The sequence below is a fragment of the Stegastes partitus genome, unplaced genomic scaffold (assembly GCF_000690725.1).
Source record: "Stegastes partitus isolate 25-593 unplaced genomic scaffold, Stegastes_partitus-1.0.2 Scaffold1029, whole genome shotgun sequence".
NCBI lineage: Eukaryota > Metazoa > Chordata > Actinopteri > Pomacentridae > Stegastes > Stegastes partitus.
The window spans coordinates 68,826-95,403 of record NW_007578760.1 but is presented as its reverse complement, the minus strand read 5'-3'; the positions used below and the strand labels follow the sequence as shown (position 1 = coordinate 95,403).

General features: G+C 40.1%; 2 protein-coding genes across 4 annotated transcripts in view; one reads left to right on the top strand and one right to left on the bottom strand.

Moving 5' to 3' along the window:
* Positions 1-2,412: 2,412 nt before the first annotated feature.
* ctu2 (cytosolic thiouridylase subunit 2 homolog (S. pombe)) lies at positions 2,413-17,775 on the bottom strand. Of its 2 annotated transcripts, none has more exons than XM_008295184.1 (17): positions 17,204-17,775; positions 15,637-15,711; positions 14,873-14,951; positions 14,613-14,672; positions 13,305-13,365; positions 13,077-13,186; positions 12,525-12,766; positions 10,265-10,400; positions 9,940-10,071; positions 8,302-8,393; positions 7,801-7,898; positions 6,695-6,784; positions 6,358-6,412; positions 5,596-5,656; positions 4,717-4,775; positions 3,151-3,239; positions 2,413-3,004 (listed from the first exon to the last, which is right to left on the bottom strand). In XM_008295184.1, the coding sequence occupies exons 1-16, from the start codon at positions 17,257-17,259 to the stop codon at positions 3,167-3,169; spliced, it is 1,479 nt and encodes a 492-aa protein (XP_008293406.1). In that variant the 5' UTR covers positions 17,260-17,775; the 3' UTR covers positions 2,413-3,004; positions 3,151-3,166. The 2 variants fall into 2 exon arrangements, with proteins under 2 accessions (XP_008293406.1, XP_008293405.1); XM_008295183.1 differs by having other exon boundaries at positions 6,358-6,466; positions 17,204-17,771.
* Positions 17,776-19,107: 1,332 nt separating this feature from the next.
* Positions 19,108-26,578, top strand: part of rnf166 (ring finger protein 166) — a 12,336-nt gene continuing 4,865 nt past the window's right edge. For both annotated transcript variants that reach the window (XR_520714.1, XM_008295182.1), the window contains exons 1-4: positions 19,108-19,552; positions 24,519-24,675; positions 25,420-25,532; positions 25,973-26,087. Coding sequence is in view for 1 of the 2 variants with exons in the window: in XM_008295182.1 (XP_008293404.1) it covers positions 19,356-19,552; positions 24,519-24,675; positions 25,420-25,532; positions 25,973-26,087 (582 nt within the window). In the remaining variant the exon portion in view is untranslated. The remainder of the gene's footprint in view (positions 19,553-24,518; positions 24,676-25,419; positions 25,533-25,972; positions 26,088-26,578) is intronic.

Sequence of the window (26,578 nt, the reverse complement as noted above, 5' to 3'; positions counted from 1 at the left end):
CTCCGGCTTACGCCCACAGTCTGAAAACATGTTGGAAATTGTCCGTAGGTGTGAGTGTGCTTGGTTGTCTGTCTCTGTGGAGCCCTGTGATAGACTGGTTACCTGTCTAGGGTGTCCCCTGCCTTCACCCTGAGCCAGCTGGGATAGGCTCCAGCTCCCTTAGCCACCTTAGTGAGGATTAAGCGGTGTATAGATAATGGATGGATGTTGTTTTCAATACATTGCCTGCTCACAACTTTTGGTCTCTTGTTCCTATTTCTTCTTGCAGATGTGTGATGTCGTGATAATTTAGAGTTCTACAAACAAGATAACATGCCAGAGAGAAACTTAAAACTGTTTATGCTGCAGTGCAGGAGTATAGCAGGTTACAGATTTTCAAGCCCCATCTGAACAGCAATGTCCAAGACCGATCCATTCATCATCACATTCACACCTACGGACAATTAACAATCCCCAACATGTTTCTGGACTGTGGGAGGAAGCTTGCGACCCTGGAGAGAACCCACGCTGAACGGGGAGAACATGCAAACTCCACACAGAAAGATCCTGGCGACCTTCTAGCTGTGAGGCAACAGTGCTAGCCACCGAGTCACCTTGCAGCCCCATAACCAAGATGTCTCTTTAAAATTCATTGCCATGACTTTCAGAAAATGATATTCGGCCCATACATTCAGCATGACTTCGTTGAATGTCTAAATCTCTCTTATAGCTCTTGGAGTGTGCCATGCAGTGTCACTACTTCACAACAAAGTCCCCTTATTTATTCTGATGACCATTATTACATCTCTTTTGATCAAAATTTAGAACACTGTCATGCCTTATATAAACTCTGAATAAAATATTTAAAGAATATATATATTTTAAAGAATTAAAAAATAAACAAAGAAATGACAGAATTAAATTTGGTAACAAAGGAGCAGGTCCAAGTACGGCCAAAGCTATACATTTTACAAATTTACACAATGAAAACACTTCATTGTAATCACAAATCCTCCTGTTATTTTTAGTATTTGGGAAGCCACAAATACACACATGGGCAAAACTGTTGGTACCCCTCAGTTAATGAAAGAAAAACCCACAATGGTCACAGAAATAACTTGAATCTGACAAAAGTAATAATAAATAAATAAAGTCTATGAAAATAAAGCAATGAAAATCAGACATTGCTTTTGAACCATGGTTTAACAGAATTAAAAAAAAATAAAACTCATGAAACAGGCCTGGACAAAAAGCCAAGGAGAGAGTTGTCTCAGGAGATTAGAAAGAAAACTATAGACAAGCATGTTAAAGGTAAAGGCTCTAAGACCATCTCCAAGCAGCTTGATGTTCCTGTGACTACAGTTGCACATATTATTCACAAATTTAAGATCCATGGGACTGTAGCCAACCTCCCTGGACGTGGCCGCAGGAGGAAAACTGATGACAAATCGAAGAGATGGATAATACGAATGGTAACAAAAGAGCCCAGAACAACCTCTAAAGACATTAAAGGTGAACTCCACGGTCAAACACATGCCGAAACATGCCGTCTGGAGAAGGCACCCTTCAAACCTGAGACAACTGGAGCAGTCTTTTCATGAGGAGTGGGCCAAAATACCTGCTGAGAGGTACAGAAGACTCATTGACAGTTACAGAAATCATTTGATTACAGTGATTGCCTCAAAAGGTTGTGGAACAAAATATTAAGTTAAGGGAACCACCATTTTTGTCCAGGCCTGTTTCATGAGTTTATTTTGTAAAATAATTCTGTTAAACCACGGTTCAAAAGCAATGTCTGATTTTCATCGGTTAACTTTCAAAGAATTTTTATTTCTTATTACTTCTGTCAGATTCAAGTTATTTCTGTGACCATTGTGGGTTTTTCTTTCATTAACAGAGGGGTACCAACAATTTTGTCCATGTGTGTAGCTGTGATCCACTTCATTTTAAGGGGAAGATGAATGAATCAACCATAACAATCCATTCATTTGAGATGTTTCACACAAAAAACATGTAAGCCTGCTGTTGGTGCTGCATGGGCTGGAAGAAATTGTTTGTATTGTATTGTATTTTTTTTCAAATATAAAAGCAATGCATGGACATGCCCTGTCAGCCAGGGACTACTGAGGTTGAATCGAGCTCTAATCCTGAAACAATTCATTAATTCTCTGAACAGCTTCAGTGGTTTTGAAAATGAAGTAGCCGGTTCAAACACCTAAGGATATAGTAAAATTTGACTGTATACATTAAATGTTATTTACACAGCTTTAATTCACAACATATGTCATCTCATAGCACCTGACACAGTAAAGTGAAGTAAATCTGCCTTGACTGGTTGGGTGAGAGTGTGGATAGCAAGACAGCAGGTGCAATAGACAAACAATACAAAGACAACAATGAACATTCATAAAGACATAAAATGACAGACATTTGTGTGACTTGACAGCAGCTTTTAATAGAAACTTTAAAAAATATTAGAACAGTAATAACAAGTACAAAACATCTGGGGCACTAGGTTCTGCTGATCGTAAAGTAGTAGAATGAGTCATTCTTTAGACTTCAAACATCCACTTTAACCAGCCTCTGCATTCTAAAGTGACAAAAATAAAAAAAATGAATGAAAGTCAAGCTAGTTAGTCTAACTTGTTTCTGAAATGTCCTACTGAATGTAACTATTGCAAACGATGAAATAAAATGATATTTTAGTGCCTATGTGTGTGAAGGCTTACCAGTAGCTGCTACAGTGTCTGTCAAGTGAGGCACCTGTGAAAGCTGCAGACGCTTGGGGGTCTGGCACAATCCAGCTTTTCTTCTGGAGTCATTTATAAAGCACACTGTACAAACTAATGTTTTCTTTGGGGACAATACAACTTTATTTATTTCATGCCTCACTGATAAATCACTCACAACCTAACAGAGGTCCTTGTGGTGTTAGAATACAGGGCTGCTGTTTCAGGTTGAACACGTGTTTGGCCCTGGGATGTCCTGTGGTTTTCCACGTTGCGCTCCACCTCAGCCTGCAACCCTACACAGGATAACAGGATATAATGGATGGTTGGTTTTGCACAAACTTTCTGCCAAAATATATTTGTTGAAGTATTTACATACTAAGGCCCTCCACTTCCTGTGGGTTGAAATAGTATAGTTGTAAGTTTCAGAGTGGATATTCACCTTGACTTCTGTTTGGTCAAACCTCCCTGTAAATGCCTTCGTCACCATCATCCAGCAGGAACTCACTGATCTCGTCTCTCATCTGAGCCCTACAGAAGACAACACAAGTCAGTCCAGTCACATTTCTGTTGTCTAGCATTTGAGTTTCTGTGGCTCAAATACTTCATGTCCAGATTCAGGTTTAAGTTAAGGTTTTTGAATCAACTGTCATTTAATAAAGTGGACTACAAGCTGCAAGATGGAAGCTCCCAGTGAGCACCAAATGGGATTTCAACATTGCTTTCAAGTGGGTGATACCTGGTCTAAGACCTCTTTCATCCTGTCTGTTTTCAACCTTCTAAAATACAGCTACAACATCAGTGTGTTCAGTTATTTAGATAATTTGTCATATTATACGGGGGAGGCGATGCTTTGAAAAACTACATTTCAAAGCATTTGATGTTCCACATAAAATGCCGTAAATATGGAGCTCTACAGACTGTTTCCAGTAAGAAGCTTCCAGAACATCATAACAGGAACAGGTATATCCATGATGTAAACTCACCAATTGCGCTTACTGCTGTAATAAGCATTACACACAACCACAAGCACTGGGAGACAAATGTGGGAGCCACAGAGCCAAAACTACTACCTAATGGTTTGCTGACCAGGATACTGCTGTGCTTGATTGGCGGCTGACTCACCTGACCTGAACCCCCTAGAACCACATATGAGGTATTGTCAGGGTGCGTTGATGCAGTAATTTGTGGTAAAGGAGCTCCAACCAAGCATTGAGGGTATAAATGAATATACTTCGTAGAAGTAGGACACTTCTGTGTTGTAAATCCTTTTTCTAATTGATCTTAGGAAATGTTCTAATGATTTGAGATACTGTAGCATAGTTATCAAAAGACAACAAAAAAAGGCTTGAAATATTTAATGTAATGTATGTACAAAATATACAAGATTGCCTTTTTGAATGAAATTATGTAAAAAACAAAACAAACATTTTCATGATATTCTAATAGCTGAGATGCAACTGTAAATCTGTGGGATTAGTTTCTTCTTTGCATCAGCTGCTTAGAAAAGTAGCGTAGGATGCAGATTAGCAAGATTAATGTTGATACGATTCCTGACTGGACCATCATTTTATCATTCTTATTGCTCTCCCTTGTTACAGCATTTTCTTGTAGGCTACAAAATGACAATGCTCTGTTATTTGCACATTAGAAGAAAATTTAGATGAAAAACTAGACGATAATTTTGACAAATCCTGGTGAAATATGAACGTTTAATCAACCATTTCAAACAGTCTGTAAAAAATGTCAGAAAAATACCCATTAGGTGGTTAAGTAGGCATCAGAGGCCAATGAAAAAGTGACAATGATATGATGGATAATTTGAACAAAATACTACATTTGGTAGTTTTAATACAACAGTTGTTTGGCATACACAGTCAATGTGAAATATGAGAAAATCACTACTGCGTGCTTTATAAACTGATAACAATAGTAATGTAAAGTTCATGGACTCAAACAAAACAAAAATGAAAACTGATCTTTAAAGTCAATCAAATATTCTGCTCACCTCCTTTGTCTCCTCTGAGCCTCTGACAAGATGTACAGAGGGAGATGGTCCACTGATGACTACAAGAAAACAGAAAACAGGTGAAAATATCCATTTGAAGATTGAGATTTGTTTACATTTTGATTATACAGCTACCAAGAAATACAATGTTTAGATTCAATTTGCAAGTCATGACACATTGAAAAGCTCTAGTCTGGGCAGTTGTAGGTGGACATGACGTAACCGAGACCAAAGAGGCTCCATCTGAACTGGAGGCCCGGGTCAGGCCCAGCTCACTCTGCACACCACCTGTGTGACTGGAGACCTCTGCTGATCTCACATTGTAAGTTTTGCTTGTGTAAGTCAGTTTTAGTTACAGTTATTTCTTTGTAGCGTTAACATTTATTTACAACCAGGTCCCCAAATATTTGGACATTGACACAATTTACTACATTTTGGCTCTGTACACCACTACAATGGATATGAAACGAAACAATCAAGATGTGCTTTAAGTGCAGATTCTCACCTTTAATTTGAGGGTATTTACATCCAAATCAGGTGATCGGTGTAGGAATTACAACATATTTTATATGTGCCCTACACCTTTATAAGGGACCAAAAGTAATTGGACAATTGGCTGCTCAGCTGTTCCATGGCCAGGTGTGTGTTATTCCCTCATTATTTCATTTACAAGCACCAGATATGAGGTCTAGAGATCCTGTAACTACAAATATTTTAAAAGTCAAAAGACACGGCTGAACGACTCTTCTGTCTAGTCCTCATCCTTTAACTACGTATGAGTGTCGAGGTTCTTGAACTAAACCTTTCCATCACAAAAGTAGTTTTTTTTTTTTTTATAACATCCACTCAGCATGTTGATGTGCAGCTGTTCTTACTCACCATGTCTCTGATGGTCAGCTGACAGCTGTAACACAACAGACTCTTCAGATCAGTCGTCTCCCTGGAATGTAACGATAACAGAACATTTAGACTCATCTCCCTACTTACACAACTCTGCACTACTATGAAGATGATGACACAACACATAGTAGGATTTCTTCAGTAATATGACAGGACTTGCTAATCAGATTTGTTTACAGCCACATCCCAGAAATACCAGAAATGACAGGAAGAGAGTGGGCACTAACAGAGCACTGCCACCAGCCACAGCTGTGCCTTGTGTAGTGTTCTAACTGATCACGTTAAGATACTGAACATGGTCAGCATTATAGTTACAAAACCTCGGCATGTTGGCATGTAGCCCAGAGAACCCCGGAGCCTAATCTACAACAGGCACCTGAAGCATAACCCAGGCTACCAACAGTGAGTGAGTGACCAGGGCTTCAGATGGTCAATGTAGACTGGAGTACTGGAACTAACTGTCTACTCAGGACCTCTGCCTCACATGTCACCATTTCATGGCCTCTGCACAGTTTACCATTTTATATTTAATAAATAAAGGGAATTAAGTTAATTATTTGATACACACTTAAAAGGAGGCCAAAAATCCTCAGTCCTATTCAGAATAATATCTTTGGAATTTGTTTGTTGACATCACTTTACATGTTAAGCGCCACTGATAGTTCCTGATTAGATGACAATATCGGATAACTAACTGCCAAAATTAGGAGAAATAAACCCTGTGAATAAACCAACACTTACGTAGTCAAAGAACAGCAGCCTCCACCACTTGTTGCTCTTCCACAATCCTCGCCTCCTGCAGAAGAACAGCACTGTCCAGTTGAAGCAGCTGATTCAGGCTTCACTGGACCTTTAACCAAAGAAATTATCAACTGAAAGTGTATGTCTTAAAAGAAGCTTTAATGCTATTTTTGTTCACGCTTCTGAACTTTCTCATTTGACATAGGGCTCTAAAAAGTTTTAAAAAATAACAAAAAAAAAAAACAACAAAAAAACACCATAACATTGAGATAAAGGCTATAAGAAATATTGACAGCATGAGTAGAGGTGATATGTGTTCAATGATAGTATAATGTACCTGGGCTTTGTCCTGGATTCCTACATCCAAGAGATTTAGTCTGGGAGAGCTGCTCTGAGATCAGTGTGGCCTGAAAGGCTGAGGCCTTCTCTGAAAAAAGGAGAAAAGGCAGCAGGGAGGGAAGAAGGAAGCAGAAAGAAGAACAAACTTCATTGAAATGGGGTAAAGATACTCCTATCTGCTCCAGCTAACCAGAGGACGCTCACAGGAAAAGGGGAAAACCTGATTTGTAAACTGTTAAGTTTCAAGAAGAAAGGTCCAGTGGTTTGAAGATAAAGAATTTCCTCTATCCAGGAAAGATAGTTTCCTTGTCTATAGAAAAGCGATCCACAGGACATGAACTGCTTATTACTCAACAAGAACAACCCCAGGATTCTTTTCAGCACTGCAGCAGGCTGACAAAGAGTCACCGCTCAGTGGAGCCGTGTGTTCTTTTAGCCCACAGTAGTGAAGATTTTATGACGTTCTTCACTGATAAAGTTTTGAATACTAGACAAAAAATTATGAACATGTCTTTAGGTGCAGCAGCTCTGGATGCATCCATAGGACCAGATTTATACTTAGACTGCTTCTCTGCTGTAAATCTCTCAGAGCTCACGTCGATAAGAAATTCTTCTAAACCAGCAACATGTCTGTTAGATCACATCCCAACTAGAATATTGCAGAAGCATACTCTCATACTGAAAACTGTAGAAAAATGTAACCTTCAGCTCAACTCAAATGAACTGTTGGCAAAAGGGGGATGTACAAAGTATTAACATCAAGGGTGCTAATAACTGTGGCACACATGATTTGATGTAAAAGAATTATTTTTTAATGTGGGATTTTTTTCACACTGAATAAATGCACTTGAATTAAAGGTTGGATTTTCCTCTTTTTTTCATTGTGGTCCTATATTATTTAGAAAAAACTGAATTTACCAGAAGCTAAAGAACACATCTTAACCAGGGGCGCCAATAATTATGGATGGCGCTGTATGTTGTTGATATATATCGTTACCTGCCTCATCTTTGAGTGGTCAGAATCTGTTGGCTTATCGGTGTATGCTTCCTCGAACACTTCTTGTACTTTCATTATGATAGCCATTAGCTGCTTGCCACACTCACCAACAGCAGTATCCAGGGTGCACACGCACAGCAGACATCTGTCACTGTGGTCGGCGCTGGACGAGCTCCTACATGCTGTCTGCAGCTTCTCACTGGTCCTACACGACACATAAGCAGGCTTAAAAAACTTATAGTGAGCTTCCAGAACAGGTTGATGTGTCTAAAAAAAGACTAGGTCAACTACATTTTGCTCATAGTTAGAAAAAAACAAGCTGTCCCAAATGTTTTGTTTCCAGGATGTCCAGCATCCATTAATTACGGATTATATGTCCAGTCCTTTCTAAATTGTCCGTAGGTGTGACAAGTGTAGCCCTGTGACAGACTGGTGACCTGTCCAGGGTGTCCTCTGCCTTCGCCCTAAGTCGGCTGGGATAGGCTCCAGCCCCCCCGCGACCCTAATGAGGATTAAGCGGTGTATAGAAAATGGATGGATGGATGTCCAGTCCTTGGTGCAGTGTGCACTACACATGCTTATGTACATGTTTGTGGTTACCCACTGACCTGTAGATGGTGCTGACGGTAGAGGGGAAGTCTGTCTGCAGCTTGGTGACAAAGCTCTCTGTCAGACGTTGGATACTGGCCTTTTCAGATGTCTGTGGACAGACAGTCACACACTGTACACAACAGTCTGGGGATGCATGCATTGACAGGGGCATATTCACAAACTCATAAGGTTTTATTAAACCAGCAGTGCCTTCTGGTGCCATAAACGACAACGTTCCTTTCTAGCTCACAGTGACGTTCATGTATCTTGTGTGTTTTTAGAAGTATGTGTTCTGTTTTATGTGTTGCCATGCAGCTTACTTTTGCTCTTGTCTAAAAGAAATATCTCCCACGGGAGACAATGAAGTAAACCTTGGCCTTGACCTTGCTAAGTTTTAAAGTATCTAAGTGAGGAGAAATGTGAAGCAGCAAGATCAAGGGCTCGACTCTGAGGTTAGGCAGTCAAAAGACATGCAACCTTTTACACAATTAAACATGTTAGTCTCATGTTTAAACTAATTCCACTGATCACTTCTGCTAGAAGTCACAACTGCAGTGTTACTAATTGTGACCTGAAACATTTCTGTATTACTTCAGATGTTACAAGTTAGAAGGCTGAAGTGAATGAGATCAGACTGCTGTGGAACAAGGTACAATACAAATGTTGGACAGTTTCAGACTTCTAAGTTCACTGTAATAATTATCTCAATTATAATCTTTTTAGCACAGAGAAAATAAAATCAGTGTAGTACCACATGTAGTACTGAAACACTGAATACATTCTTCTCCTCATCCTCATCGTTTCATTTTCCTCTCATGTCAACTGTGTGAATAAGTAAATGCATATCCAATGAAAACGCTCAGGTACAACAGGTTCCAAATTAATCAGTGATGCAACAAGTGAGAAACAGATAACGGTCTTCTTCCTTGCAATTATAACATCTTCTTACTTTTTCATCCACTTTCATAGACTTTTTGTGTAGATCTGACGTCATGCCTGAAACATGAAACACCTGTGTCTAAATGACAAAAGCTATCACTCTGACAGACGGATGGATCCAGCGATGTTCTATATTTGGTGTCTGAAAGGCACCTGCTGGACTTTTGCTGGAAAGATGCTAAAAACTGGCAGTTCAGTCAGCATCCACTCTAAAATCAAGGGTAAGTAGTGAATGTTTATTACAACCTCATATAGAGTCTGACTTGAATTTTGCTTCATGAGACAAGCATCAAGAGGTGAACCTTTCAAGAAAACTGTGGGATGTGCTACCTTGATTGACACAATCTAATTTACATGAGAAGTTAAAATTTTGGTTTCTTTGGCTCCAGTTGGTGCCAGAACAACGAACTTAGAGCTTCAAAAAGAAGTCCCTGATACTCTTATGGTATATGTAGTGGTTTCATTATGACGATATACCAGTCATATATACACAACAGTTGATATGGTTTATTTCAGCATCTTTCAGCGTTTGGAAAAGCGCTTTATAAGTAAAATGTATTATTATTATTGTTGTTGCTCTAAAATGTTACCTAATAGGCTTTAATATAAGAAGGTCATAAACAAATATTTTTCCTTTTCTAATATTAAGACGATCTGGGGTCTATATTCTGTTGTTACACCATTGTCTGGTTTATTCTGCTGCTAGCTGATCTTACCTTAGTGTCCAGACTTGCAACGACAACAGCGGGCACGTTGAACATATGGTTGTAGAAAGCTATTTCTTTAGCGGAGTAGTCCCTCATTGGCCTCACTGATATTATGTTACCATATCTAGAATCAGAGAACCCCTGTAAACACAAACACACAAATAAATTAACATTATTTATTTAATTCTGATTTGCCTTTCTTCAAACTGTTTTTATCACCAGATCAAAAGAGGAGACATTCTGGATTTATATAAGAATTTATTTTTTTTTCCCTGTCTTCCCTATGCAGATTTGTGCTTCTCTTATTTCCTTCTCCTAACAGACACACACTCACCGTGTCCTGAGCCAGCTGTGCTCCTCTGCCCAGCGATATACTGGTGAGCAGCTTAATAGCCAGTCTGGTGCAGTTGTCTCCCAGCATCAGTTTACTGTAGCCTTCAGTGCGAGCTGTGTGGACCAGCAGATGCTGCCTGTGAGGACAACACAGTGGGTCAGAATGGTTTGAGAGACTGCAAATCTAACATTCAAGGATTCAAGGTCTTTTATTGGTCACAAACACAGTTATACATGGTATAACGCGCAGTCAAATAAGTTGTGTACCTGTTCCACACCGAAACAATAACAATAAGATAAATAAGAATAAGGAATAAAACACACAAGAAGTAAAATTATATATGTATATATATACCAGACAATTTCCCTGAGGTAACCTACCAAAGGAATTAATAAAGTTCTATCTATCTATCTATCTATCTATCTATCTATCTATCTATCTATGTAAAATATGTGATTGCATAACTATTCATCCCCTCTACAGTCATTCACTGAATTCAACAAAGATCATTCTACTGGAGCTAGAAGTCACACAAGAAGTGGAAATGAGACCATCTGAGGTCAGTGAATGTGTCTCAAGGGATGGTAGTATAAAGACACCTTTCTGAAAGGTCCAGTCATTAGTGAATCAGTACTTCTGGCTATCGCTACATTATGAAGACAAAAGAACACTTCAAGGACTCTGTGAGAAGGTTCTTCAAAAGCACAAGTCAGGAGATGGATAAAAGAAAATTTCCAAGTCATTAAATAACCCTTGGAGTCCAGTTAAATCCATCAATAAGAAATGGGAGGAATATGGCACATGCATAAATCTGCCAAGAGCAGGTTGTTCTCAAAAACTGTGTGACTGTGCAAGAAAGAGACTAATGAGGGAGGCCACCGAGACACCTATGTGTGGCTGCGGCTCAGGTGATAAAGCAGGTTGTCTCCTAATCACAAGGTTACCACCATGCCCTCTGTGAAGCATGGTGGTGGCAGCGTCATGATCCTTCTCTGCAGCAGCCCTGGAAGGCTTGTTAAGTTTGACGGTAGAATGAATGTAGCGAAGCTAAGGGTCAGCCAGAAGGTCAACCTGATGTAGTTTGCAAGAGAACTGTGACTTGGAAGGTTTGTGTTTTCGCTAGACAATAACCTGAAGCAAAACTGGTTTAAAGACAGTAAGGTGAATGTTCTGGAAGCCCAGTCAGACTCCAGACCTCAATTCAACTGAGAATTTGTGGCTGGATTTGAAGGGGGTGTTCACGCAATTACAGTGGAAATCTTCCAAGGGTGGCGCAGTTGGTAGCACTGTTGCCTCGCAGCTAGAAGGTCGCCAGCTCGTGTCCCGGTGGGAGCACCGGGATCTTTCTGTGTGGAGTTTGCATGTTCTCCCCGTGATCTCTCTCCGGGTTTTTCCTCCCACAGTCCAAAAACATGTTGAGGTTAATTGGTGATTCTAAATTGTCTGTAGGTGTGAATGTGAGTGTGCTTGGTTGTCTGTCTCTAAGTGTAGCCCTGTGATAGACTGGTTACCTGTCCAGGGTGTCCCCTGCCTTCGCCCTAAGTCAACTGGGATAGACTCCCAGCTCCCGCGACCCTAATGAGGATTAAGCGCTGTATTGATAATGGGTGGATGGAATGAATGGATGGTGTGAATACTTTTTAGAGGCATTGTGCTAAGTTTTATCTGCATCCCCACCATTTATCTCTTTTTAAATACAAGCTCTTGCAATCATTTGGTTTTAATTCAGGAAACAGTGGATAATGTTTGCTGTGGAAAAACACACCACTTAGAAAATGGCGACTAGGGCTGCCTGAAGCCTGCATGTAACAAAATGAATGACAAATGAATGGAATTGGTCTGCTCTTACATAGCGCTCCACTACCTTAGCTTCTCATCCACCCGTCCACACACACAGTAACACACCACTGGTTGCAGAGCTTCAATGCCAGATGCTGCCGCCATCAGGAACAACTTTGTGTTCAGGGTCTTGTCCGAGGACACTTCAACATGTTGAGGGGCACAGAACTGAACCGGCAACCTTGTGGTTAGTGAACCAGCCCTCTCCTCACTTGAGCAACAGCCGCCCTAAAATGTCTCTAATGTTTCATTTTCAATTGTTTCATCACGCATGACAAAACAATAAAGGACATATAGTATTCCAGATGAACATATCTGGCTAAACTTAAAATTACAGAAATAACATCAAGCCTGATGGAAGAAAGGTGCTGTAGAAGTGAGAATGTAGACTGTAGACTGAGAGCTACCCGCTCTGTCTGACCTTAACGTGTTGAGCAGGTCTTCTCTGGCTGTCAGTGTCTTAGCAGAGCCCATTAGCTGCTGCAGTAACTGTGTGTGGGACTTCTGAACATCAGGCAGTGACTTCTCCTCCCGCTCCTGTGGTGGCAGATAGTCGCTGCTGCTGGTCTGATTGAAGCGATCCACAGCTGCTTTGTAGGCGCTGGGCGGTGGCTCTAACGGTGACAGGGCCGTCTCCACAACTGAACTGGGAAGGTCCAGAACCTTAGAGGAGGTTGGAGGACAAATTTAATAAGCTTGGTCTAAAAAACATAGTCTGGCATCGTCATCTTTTTGTCTGTTTCCGCATTCAGTCTAGACTGTTTGAAGTGTCACCAGTTCAGCTTTATCAGATTGCTTGTGACTTTAACATAAACAGGCATTTATCCAGAGATAAGACTGGCATGCTAAACTGCTGTCACATTTTGGCACGAGTTTAAAAGGGGCTTTTTCAACCTGAATTTACTGAACTTAAAGATTAAAGTGGTCTAACAGACTGCTACTTTTGGTAGACCCCTCCTGCATCTACACTGACCTGTTCAAGAGGCAGGATGAGGAAGGGGAAGCCGGTAGCTTTGAACACCGCCTGCAACTCTGACACCTTCCTCTGTCTCTCCTCCGCAGACTGACCGACAGCACCACCCTCTGGGATCAAAGACACACCCCAACCGTACAAGAAGTTTTAGTCAGGATCATTTCACAACAATGACGAAGTTCTCCAGACAAAAATAATTACACTCTGTTGAAGAGTCATTTTATTTACCATCAATGTGAACAATGCCAGGCGAGAATCTCAACTTCTTGTGAGCCTTCTGACTTAAACCCTGGGAGGAAGAAAAGATTTTAATTTCATATTGAAATTTCATGTGTAATAATTTATTATCATGTGTAATATTACTTTACTACCTCAGAATCATTGCCAGTAATACTTATGACTTTTACATTCTATTCTTATTTTAGCTGACTTTTCATTAATGTATAATGCTTATATCTTATTGCTTTTGTATTTTTAGTCACTCCATATCTGGCAGAAAGCAAAAGCAAAATAGATCATGATGAAAACATCACTAATGGAATGCTTACTGGAACTTTGCACAGGTTCTTGGTGTTAGAAAATGTATTCTTTATTTTAATTGCTAAACTTCTTTCACTGTTTAAAATGTATGCATGTTGTTTTTCAATCTAGACTGATTATGATACAAAACAGGAAAAGAATGAAGTTTTCACAGGAGTGCTGCAGGTAGGACACAGTCAGGAGAACAAACCCCAACAAATCCTACTGTTTAGGGTGTATGGTTAGAAAATCAGGTTTACCAAAAGGATTACCAAGAATCATCGGTCCATTGAATTTAATCTGCTCATACCGTTCTCTTTTTTAAAACTCTGATAAGCTGCTGTCTGTCTGCCCGTCCCGTCTGCACCATCTTCATTCTGATTCATGGCTGCAGCAGTTCACTCTTTTCCTTACTTGCCAGGCTGCCTAATTTCTCTCCATCAGGTTTGTGACTTTGTTTGATTAGAAAAACTGATCAATTATTAATATCTGTACACTACATGTTTGCTTGTGCAGCGTGGGTTCTCACTGGGTCCTAGTGGTCTTAGTGGCCTGCTCCCTGTCAGCATCACACATGCATGAGTGCTAACACAACTCTCATCTGTAATGACCCCAGTCATCTGATATGCCAGCTCTGTGTCGCCTCCCCTCAGCCTGTGTGTGAAATGATGCTCAAACAGGTGGAGTTCTGCGATTAGTAGCCTTTTTAAACTGAAGCAGACATCTTCTTCCCCTTTCTCAGCTTAGATGATGATTTTAGTTAAGGAGAGAAAGTAGAATTTCAATTTTTTAAATTAAAAACACTTAGATAAGTGAATATAAGCTCATAGCAGTTTAGTAGGAGTGAGAAGCCCTGTTTTGCATGTGTTTTTTCATGGTCCTTTGTTTAAACTCTGTTTAGGTGATGGTTGGTTTTTATTGTTGTGCCCCTGACAGTAAGCTAGGTATCACGTTTGCAACAACAAAACAGCTGAACTCAACAAAGAGACTGATGGACTGAGAGACAAACAAGCACACCTCTTGGACTTGACTGAGCATTGAACAGGAAGAAGGACCCCCAGATACAGCCAGCAGCACCTACAACCAGAGGAGGCACGCACAGTCATGGAGCTGTTGTGGATATTTACATCACACCATTTCAGTACATGCAAATGATTCTGTGTGTAGACGTCACTCAGAAAATGAAGTGGAATAAAATGAGTTTGATCATGTTGTGTTAGGTGAGATCATCAGTCATTATTCAGAGTATGAACTGGACAGATAAAGCCACAGCTTACCTTCTCCCCAGGAAAAATAACTCTGTTTTTGCCCAGCATGGCTCTGAACTTGTGAATGAAATACTCCTTGAAACAGCTCCTGATACAGACAGACAGACAAATGATTTTGGCAAAGGCAGTAAACATACTACGTTTCCTCAAACCATGCAAACATTTAACAACACATGTAACAACTCACATGATTCTAGCATGGACCCATGTAGAACCTTTTTCTATTGTGAACACTTGTAATATTAGAACAGATATGGGATAGCTTTAATATATGGACAGGGCACATGAATGTTTACACTGCGAGTTATCTAATAAAGGCGCTTTTCTCACCTGAAGAGAATACAAAGCTTTTATTAGAGACAGGACTTTATCCCTCTGTGCCTTCGTTTAATAAACGTATTTAATGATAGGTTAAAAAGGAACCCCCCCGTTGTCTGATCAGATATGCCTCTTTTCACCCCTTTCATTTACTGTGAATTTCCAGTCACTTCTTCTTTGTCATTTCTGTAACTCTGATCTACAGTCAGTCAAACTCAACCCAAATGTTTCACACTGAAAACATTCCAGCAGCTCAGTTATCATACGTCCTTTGATTGTTAAGGATCTGTAGATGAGTCAAGCTAGGAACAGCTCAGCAGCAATCAATAAAAGTATTGGGATTAGTGAAAATGACAGCTATTTCACAGCCTCTAATACTATGCGTACTAAGCCACCACAAATAACCTCTCATTGTAAGGTTTAACATTGTCTAACTCGCTGTTGGTGAGTCTTACCTGCAGTATGTGTCTCCTGCTCTGATGACCACAGCTGCCGATGCCTCTTTGCATTTGACACATTTCTTAGAAACACTAATAAACAGAAGAACAGCAAACATGTTAAAGGCCCATGTGCATGGATTCACATTTACTGACATATTCATGTGCTCTCATTTACACTACAAAAACTGACTAATTAAGGTTTAAATATTAGGTGTATACTAGAGAGTCACAATAGCTACAGTGGTGTTTTAAAGTTGGTGAATCCTTTGGAATGTTCAATACTTCTGCAGAAATATGACCTAAAACATCATCAGATTTTCACACAAGACTTAAAAGCAGAAAAAGAGAATCCAATTAAACAAATGAGGCGAAATATTACAATTGGTTATTTATATATTATGAACACAGCCCTGTGCGATATCACATAAATGTTTAGTAATCCAAAATGAAATCATCTCTCAATAATTGTATTTTTTAAAAAGTTATTCTAAAGTATTTCAAGTACAATGTTTCAACAAACAACAAATACCTTTGAAAGAAAATACTGAGAATACAGGCCGCTACCAATAAACTCAGTGCAAAAAAAGTGAATGCACCGGTGGTCACTAGTATACAAGTGAATGCACCTCCCATCAGCGTAACTGTATGAACATGGCTATAAAATGAGCTGTGAACACCAGAACTTTGTCAGTTTTGGACCTATAGGTTGTGTTTAAATGCATGTCTGTATCATGGCAAAAGCTGTTGGGGAGACATTTACAGATGGAAAGATGAATGCCAAAATACTGGTAGACAAGACGACTCCCAGTCTGTAGAAGGTTTGAAGAAGTGGAATAATGTTGCAGTTTGTACACAGTCTGCTATAGTTTTAAGTACAACAGGGTAGCCATGAAAATGCTGCACAGGCAATCTGTGATCTCTGTTCATTCATTTTACATGAATGCTCCTGTAACTCTGCATCAGACCAGTCTGGCACTGTACACAAATCATGAGACCAAACCTGTTCCTCTCAAACTACGTAATAAAGGCAAACCACTGATAAAAAGGCAATACAATAGTGTGGTGTAATAGTATAGAGGGCAGCAGCTTTTATCAATGATCTGTCAGATATTCAGACTGTTGGGCTGAAACTTCTGTACATGTTCATTTAAAAATCCTCACAGTCTTTAGCAGAATGTTTGTGTTACTAAATACTTAAAGAATCAATGAGCCCAGTGACAATACACTAGAACTACTGCAGTTTATTCATCCGTATTTACTGATTCTCACCGTCTGAAAAACGTCAACCACACATGTAGAATAAAGCTTCAAAATACTTATGTATAAAGATCAAAATCTCTGTAAATCAACTAATGAAAAGTTTCTCTGAAACGTCATATTTTTGGTCAACATCTCAACAAATCAGCTGTTAGATCAGCTGAGCGTCACACGTTTCCCATCATGCCTTGAGGCCGCTGGAGAGCACCCGTCCTGATCTGACGATACTATCGCTGCTCACGTCAGAGCAGGTCCGGATCAACCGTAACCGAACCGGCTGCTGAGACCAGATCACCTCCAACCAGCCTGACATGTGACAGCTTACCTGGGCCCGTCCGCGCGCTCCAGCTCCTCCTGATATTCTTCATCCACCTGACACATTCCTGAAGAGGCCGCAGCCCACTGCTGAGTCCAGCCGCTGTCTTTAGTCTGCGAGAGAAGAGCCCAGAACAGCAGCTGTAGCCGGACCAGCGTCTTAGTGTTCGATCGGCGAAATCCTCAGACTGTGGTCGTCCTGACGTGAAGCAGTACTGACAAAGTCCTGATCCGTTCCACGTCGCCACTGCTCTATGCTCTCTACTGTTTTCCAATAACAAACATGCGTTTATCGAACTGATGGCGCGGGTTGATGACGTACACATATCTGTGAGCCAATAAACAGCGCCCTGCTCTATACTGCCCCCACCAGGTGTGGCGCGTTGGTCTCGATTAGAAATGAACTCCGCTAGTATTAAAAAAGATAAATACCAGATGATACAGTATAATGACTGACTGTTGTAGAGCTCAGTTCTTCGTATCCAGTCAATCAAAAAATCTGAAATAAAATAGATAACAGCTATTTTAAACCATATAGCCAAATGACATTACAAAATAACTTTTATTCTTGCCATCCCTACTATTCATACCCATTTTCCTTCCCTTTATTCTTATAGTGGAGTCTTTGTGTGTGTGACCTCCTGTTTCTAAAAGAACTGATACTGTCTGTCTTCCTGCAATACCCAAATGTAAATTCATTGAGCCATGTTTGCTTCAATCATTCCTCTTGTCCACATTAGCCATGAAGCCACCCTTTAGTAACGCTGCAGCAGTGTCAGGCGATGGACAAAATCCAAAGTTCTTATTCTGTGCACTGATCCATTCCAGAGGTCAGCAGCAGCTAAATACAATGCTTAATACGCAGTATGCCAGTATGACATTTGCACACACTTTGGTCTGTGATTTCAAATCTTTTAGACAACATAATAAAAATTCCCCACAAGATGTTACATGGAGCTCAGGTGTTTTCTCCAGCTGTTCTGACCTATTGGCTCTGAGCTTGTTTGATACCTGCAGCATCAGAGATCAGTTAATTCTCACAATTAGAAATGATCCATGAGAAATCATGGAGAGCAGATCAGTCCAGACCAGGATCTGATGCAGGTCACACTGTGGTTGTAGAGGTCTTCACATCAGACAGCTGAGCTGTCATCAAATAGCAGTTTGGTTTCCAGCTGTTTAGGACTTATATATATATATATATATTAGTTTTTGTTGTTGTTGTTGTTTTCTGTAGTTTATTACAAACCTGACAGCAGTAAGATCCCTGACGTCTGTCTGTACTCATAGAATGCTGTCATGAAAACAGTTTGACGGACTGATGAAGGCAGCAGTGTTCCATGTCAGATGTCTGAACGTAACATGTGACTGAAGGCCCACTCCGGATTACTCCTCACAAGGAGTCCTACTCAAAAATATTTGAATAACGCCTTCTGTGGTTTTCGAAAGTTGGTAAACCTGCTGATGCAAGTTTTGCAGGTGTCCTCCAAACTTGATAGAGATGCAATCAATGCACAAACTGTATGCTATCTTACACAAGAAGAGAAAACTATATATATAACACTGATATATATATCAGTCGTGTGAATTTTCTTATAATAAATTGACACTAGTTCTCTCATGTTGGACGTAAAATTAAATCGTGCTGGTTTTTGTGTGTTTTTTAGTTCTGACTTCTGCCCTGGTTGGTTCGTTGGGCCTCTGAAGTGGCTTGTTGTGGGATTGCAGTTCCATTTAAATTGTTCGGGAAGTAGATGAAGTGTAGGACTTCAACCTCCAGAAAGCAGAGCGCTGAGGCTGGTTCTGGTTCTGGTCTCCACCCACAGCGCTGATCTGACAACCGCCTGGATGCTGCGTTTACGGTCCTCCGCTGCTTTATAGATCAGTCCTTTTATTCAGGTCATCATCGCTGCATCGTGCTGACACTCGCCAACGAACACCCAATGTTTACTTCTCCGGCATGTCTCCTGTACCCGGGAAGAAGTAATGCTTTTGTTTCTTGAAGATCATTTTCTGATAAGTCTGTTGAAAAGCCATGTTCGCACGACATAGATGCAGATTGCTGTACGGATAATGCATTAGCCAACAGCAGTTTGAACAGCTGGACCGCTTCCTTTGGGGCAGCGAGCTGTTGTCGACAATTGCAGGTCTTCTCCGGCTCCATGATGGCGATGTTTCGGAGCTTTGTCTCGGCGGGCACCCAGCTCCGCCAGCAGCAGCAGCAGCAGCAGCAGCAGCCGCTCGGCTCCGGCTCCGGCTCGTTGGCGGCTCCGGCGGAGGGCGTTGAGTGCCAGTTCTCCTGCCCCATCTGCCTGGAGGTCTACCACAAACCCGTCAGCATCGGCAGCTGCGGTCACACGTAAAGTAGCTGCTTGTTGTTGTGATGTGTGTTACGGTGCCATCGCCTCTTCCAGCTGCGGTGTTTCGTTACGGCAGACAGTCTGATGAACCGGGTTGTGCCTGTAACAGCTGGACTGAGGAGCCTCATGGAGCCTAGTCAGCATTTGAAACCTTCAACTTGGACACTGACCGATGTTCAGCCTCAGTAGTTAGAATAATAATGTGAAGTCTGAGAAAGCTTAGCACAGCTTGATTGTCAGGAGCTCTTTAAGCTCTTAATTGGAACCTTACTTGTAAAAATTACAGAATTCTGAATTTTGCACATTGAATTTGCCTCCAAGCTTAAACTAAACAGGTTTTGATATTTTTGTGTCTTAAAAACAGAATAATAATTATAATTAAGAATTAATAGTCAATCAGTTGCAAATCAATCAATCAGTCATTGATTTGACACAATGCAATTTAGACATTGGAAGGGCTGCAATTCAGGATGGATGTGAGGATGCAGGACACACAGCTGTCAACAAAGGTTTACATGCACGTACCAATGACTCATATAACTTTGAATATTCTATGATGGAATCACAGAAACCAATGTGTCTAATCACACACACACACACACACACACACACACACACACACACACACACACAAAAACAATAATGGATTTTGTTTCTTTCATAGGTTTACTGTAGGTCTTCTTAAAATATGAGCTCTTCTGTTGAGTCAAACATGCAGCAACTTGAATGATCAGTTTTGGTGATGTGGAAAGCTGTGTTAGTCAAATTGTCTTAGTGGCATGAACTGTTAGCGTCTCGTGAATGATTGCGATTGACGAGAGCTGCTGAGCCAATTTAAACAGAGTCCAATTAATACGCTCAAGATTCAAGAGTGTTTATTTGTCACATGGTCATACAGTATGTGCAGTGAAATGCAAAGTGACCGTTCTCAGGCTGTGCAGTAACAGTGAGATATTATAAAGGAACAAATCTTTAGAAAACAATAGAAAATTGTGTCACAATTAAAAAGGTAGAGATCTTAAGCTAAAGTGCAGTGTACACTGTGCAAGAGTGCAGGTGTGTGTGTGTTGTTTGTTATGAATCAGAGTGTGTGTGTGTGTGTGTGTGTGTGTGTGTGTGCATGTGTGGGCATAGACCTACATGCTATTTGCATATTTGCATTAGTTAAGTGTGCTGTAACACAGATGAGGTGCTATGGTGTAGATTTTGAGCGGCGCTCAGAGTTAACAGTCGTGACTACATGAAGAAAGAAGCTCTTCCTGAGCCTGTGTTTGCCTTGGTGTTCCTCAGGCACGTAAATGAAGTGATAGTGCACGGCAAGTATTAAGTGCTTGGTACGGCTGTGTTGCTCTCACAGTCAGGAAGAAAACACAAACTATCACCTGCTGCTGAGACACAGTTGGTCAGAATGGTCAATAGTCAACCAAGATTTACAATGCAATGAATGAAATGCTGCTGGAACACAGGTGTCAGTGTCCACAGTCAAGTGTGTGCAAGAAGGAAGCCCTTCTTCCAGAAATGCCACCTTCAGGCTCAACTGAAGTTTCGTGATGATCATATCAACAAACAAAAGGCCTTCAGGAGAAAAGTTCTGTGATCAAACAAAAAAAAAATCAATTTGGCCACAATGACCAGAAATATGTTTAGAGACGAGAAGGTGAGGTCTTTAACCCCAAGAACACTGAACCCACTGTCAAGCATGGTGGTGGCAGCATCATGCTCTGGGGCTGTTCTGCTGCCAGTGGAACTGGGGCTTTACACAAAGTAAATGGAATAATGAAGAAGGAGGATTACCTCCACATTGTTCAGGAAAACCATCATCAGCCAGAAAGTTATGTCCTGGGCGCAGTTGGGTGTTTCAACAAGACAGTGACCCCAAACACACATCAAAAATGGTGAAGAAATGGTTAAGTCAGGCTAGGATTAAGGTTTTAAGTCCTGACTTAAACCCCATCAAGAACCTGTGGACTGTGCTGAAGAGACAATTCTGTGTCAGGAAGCAACAATTTTATTTTAATGGTTTCAATTTTGTCAAGAAGGCTGAAAGGAACAAGCCACTTGCCAGAAGCTTGTGTACGACGACCTACTACTAGGTAAAATGGCCAGGGGACATTTAACCAAACCTGAGCTTTGCTGTATGTATATTTTCAGAAGACCTATAACAAACCTATTAAAGAACCAAAAAAGCTGCGTAGATTTCAATGATTCCGTCATAGAAAAACGGAATTATAGGAGTCACTGGAAAGTGAACACTGTCAGTATATAAAGTGTGTGTAAACTTTGGTGTAAACTTTTCTACTATAGCGTCAAATTTCAGTGTGCAAAAACCCTAATGAAAGTCGGGAATGGGCATTAAAAAAAATAAAAATAAAAAAAAGTCTGAAGTTTGATTTTTAAAAAAAAGAAAAAAGATAACTATAGCAAAAATTTCACAAATATCTTTAGAAATATCTATATGCTATTAAAAATTACAGTAAAATCAGAGGTAGTTGAGCAGATATTTTAAAAAATTGATGATTCAAGATGGAGTTTGTTAATGTACTGACATTTTTCAAAAAGCAGGATATAAAAGCAAATATATGTGTCTTATTTTATGTTAAGTCCATATTTATTGTTTTAATGAAGCAAGAACTTTCACATACTACTGCATGCAGCAGCACAATGGCATTATACAACTTTGAACAGAGATAATCATATCACACGCTTGTATTACATTTATTTCACTTACATATCACATTGTGTCGATTAAATAAGGTCAAAGTGAGATCTGAAATAACACTGTGTCTTGTTCTGGCTAGCTGACGTATGTTTGCTTGTGACAGCTTGGCTCAAACACAGATTTGGTGTCATGTGGGGTCAAAGTTGCAATCCACCTCAGGCTTGCTAATGAGTTCCAGTGAGCATATTGAGAAGCTTTTCACTGCTAGGTGACATCATGTGACACAAAGGTAGTGTCTGACTGGAGCATTTCCTGTCTCCACAGTGCACATGGAGAAAACAAGGCCAATATTCATCCAAATAAATAAAACGAAGGGTCTGTCAGTCACTACACAGATTAAATATCAGTTTAGTCACTTTGCATCTTGGAAGACGCAAATGTAAAAAAAAGTATTGAAGCACATCATGCTATAGTAGCTAAAGCACTTTCAGCAGAAAGCTGGAAGCATGTTCCCTTGCTATGAATGATACCCTGTGTTCTAACTTGCTCATGCAGGGATTTACACCTGAATGACGGGTTACTGTTGAGGAACTTAAGATCATTTTAAAGCATTGTGGAGATAATATTCTCATATATATGGGAAAACTAATTGTAATTTTGGAATTGATAGTGTGTATTATTAAACTTTTATCTTTTACCATCACAGTCTTCTTGTTTCACATCTAAGGAAATTAGAGAGAAGCTAGGCAGGGTGTTATACGTCTAATCTTTCTCAGATTGGATCTGAAAAGAAGTACAAAGAGCAGACCAGACCTCAGGTAGCCTCATTTCTATTTCTAGTTAAAGGGAAAATGCAGCTATTTTTACTCCGCTGCAGCTGATGGGGATGGATGAAACTTCAGGAAGTGCTGTCACTAATCTCTCTGGCTTGCACATAGACACACCACTGTACATGGGATTCACTTCTTCACTGTTGTTTAATATAATTGTGACACCGAGTGCAGAAAGTTAGGGGTTTCATCTGCCAAATATTTCTTGCTTTCTGCCAAGAACGGATACTTTTCACTCGCACAGCCCAAGTGATCCTTACAGAGAGACAGGTTATGAGTGCTGGGATGGATATTGTGACATTTAGTCACCTGAACAAATTTGGATGAATTCGGCATCTATAGTGCAGTGTTCTGATTTCTGCAATGAGGAGTCATTGCACAGATCATAGGTACTTTGCTATAAAACAGGCAACATATACTGCATTATGGCAAGACAGTTGATACCTACATCATAAATGAAAGCTATGTGTAGGTTATATGATTTAACTAATTTATTTCCCTGAGGCACTCTACCAAAGGGATCAATAAAGTTCTATCTAATCCAGTCTAATCTAACTGTATAGCATAGCCCATCTTTTTGTACCAAAATGCTAATTCCATTAAACTGTCAGACATTTGCAAGAAAATCAATGGCCATTTTAACAATTTAATGATAAAAAAAGAAAGAAAACCCTCAAGATTAAGATACATTCTTTGTATCCTGGGAAAATTAGTCTTGGGCTCAGAGTTACTGCTGCGCAGAATCCTACATATCAGCACAACTGCTACAACAGCTTGAGTTTCATACAATCAAGAAATCAACTTAAAAGCAGACACATATGCATACAAATATAACAAAAAAAACTGATAAGCAGCTTTTGTGGAGCTAAACAATAGAGCAATAAAACACCACAACTTTTAAAAACAGTAAAAATACAATTAAAAGGCCAGTAGAATGATAAATATTCAGAGCAATAAAAGCCCAGTAAAACCACAATATTGTACATTCTGATGTCCATATTTTTGTATTAACGAATGCATTGTGACAGTCAGTTCCCGCTCGTATTTTCTTCTGCTCAAGACCTCGAGTTAGGCCGTAACAAAGGGCTTTAGTGGCCACTTTGGGACTCTAAGACATCAGCCGGAAGATAAAGCTGATATTCAGAGTGAGGATGTGAGTTGGATCATTTAGTAAAATTACTAGATTTTTATTTTTTACTGAAAATTTCAATAGCTTTTCCAATGATACTCTGTTCCAATGTTTTGAAAACTGAGTGCCGTTTTTTGTTTTTTTTTTTGATTTTTTGGCTTTTGGTCAGACTGTCAAAACAATTTTACTGCATCAGTATAGGTTAACTCAGTTAACTTGATTAATTATCACAGGAACACAAGTGTTATTAAATTACACAGGAAATAACCTAATTGTAAAAGAAATCTCTGTCTGGTTTGAACAAGAACTTCAACTTTTCTTCGTTGCTGTGTGTTTTGCTGTCCCAGGTTCTGTGGGGAGTGTCTACAGCCATGTCTTCAGGTAACGTCGCCCCTCTGCCCTCTCTGTCGTGTACCCTTTGACCCCAAGAAAGTGGAGCGTTCCTCCAGTGTGGAGAAGCAGCTGTCCTCATACAAAGCACCCTGCAGGGGCTGTAGCAAAAAGGTACATATTGACTATTCATTAACAATTGAAAAACAGGACTGCAGAAGTCGTGCTTGATATTACATGGTTCAGACAACTATGGAAACAACCAAGGCACTCTGACTGGAGGTGAAATAATTTTTTCTTTGAGCATATAGGAAAACAAACAGACCAGCGTGTATTGACTATAGATATTCATCACGGTCTGACAACCACATTATTAGTTTGCATTATATACCAGCCATATGTGGCCTTCTGTCCAGCACAAGGGGCCTGGTACATAACCCACAAAGGGAGCTAAAACATAAGTACGGCCAAAAACAATGGAAATCTCAAACAAAAAAATTACATTAATTGATAATATGTCAGACTCTGAAAGAGATCTCCCAACAACTCATAAAAACTAATGTTCAATAACATGAAAAAATGGCCCATGCCACAAATGATATGAAACTAGCTTTACATAATGATCAATAACTTCAATTAGCTTTAATGAAGAAATAAAGATACAGAAGATAATCAGGCAATGGGTTTGCTCATATGTGCAAAGTAAGTGCTTTTACAGCAACAACAGGCTTCTTTGTAAACAATTTGCAAACCATGATAGAAAGCCATAGAGACAACTCTCAATTATGGATTCATGTTTATTATTTGTTACATATTAAGTAGTCTTTCCCCCAACACAACACCCCACCCCAACCCTGCAAGTGGGGCTGTGATTCTTCCATAATCACTATTATTGTGTGTTTGTGTGTCTTTTCTCAGGTGGCTCTGGTAAAGATGAGGTCCCACATTGCTTCCTGTTCCAAAGTACAAGAGCAGATTGCCAACTGTCCTAAGTTTGTCCCTGTGGTGCCCACCTCCCAACCCATTCCAAGGTACACACACTCTAACCACTTCCATACTTAGCTGACTACATCTGAAAATGCAGTTTACATTTATCCTGGTGTAATAAGGGATTTCAGAAAAATGCCTAAAAACTATCAGCACCTCACTGGAGCTGAAAATTGTAAAAAAATAAATAAATAAAATCATGAATTGTGTGAGATAAAGATTCTAATCTGAATTACCAATACAGTAGCTCGTATCAGTTTACATAAATCTCAGCGCCAGGTTATGACAGCTTCAAGTGGTTCAAAAAAGCCTCAATTGGAAAAAAAAACACAATCTGGCCTTTCTATTACCCAAGAACCTGTATAGATTCCATTCTGTGTACATTTTGACTCCCCTTATTAGAGAGAAATTCATTGCAACCCTGTGACCCCCACTGCGTGTATGTCTACATGTGTATGTATTTTCTTTTTCCTTCGATATGCAGCAATATTCCAAACCGGTCCACATTTGTGTGTCCGTTCTGTGGGGCCAGAAACCTGGACCAGCAGGAACTTGTTAAACACTGTATGGACAACCATCGTAATGACCCTAATAAAGTGGTGAGAGAGCACTCACGACTACACTACACTACCACTACACTACAACATACACCACAATACACCAAATCACTAGATCACGTTATTTTGACTATTTAAGGTCATCTTGAATCACCAGAATTGCTTCCAATCTGTCTTGAAAACAGCTAAGGAAACGTTTTAGGAAACCCTAGATACCGTTTGAGGTTCTCAGCAACCTGTAACGTAAGGTTTTTGACCACAGTTATAAAACTCATCTAATTTAAGGTAAAGAGGGACTGTTTTGGTGTTTGAAGTGGTGGATCATGTGTTTGCAGCAGCCGCAGTTTGAATCAAACTGTGGACAATAATTGTATTTTATTGTCTTTCTGTTCTTACATATGGACTGCTTTCTGCCACTAAGTCCAGTCCCCACAAGTCCATCCATCCATTATCTATACACCACTTAATCCCCACTAGGGTCGCGGGGGGGCTGGAGCCTATCCCAACTGATTTAGGGCGAAGGCAGGGGACAC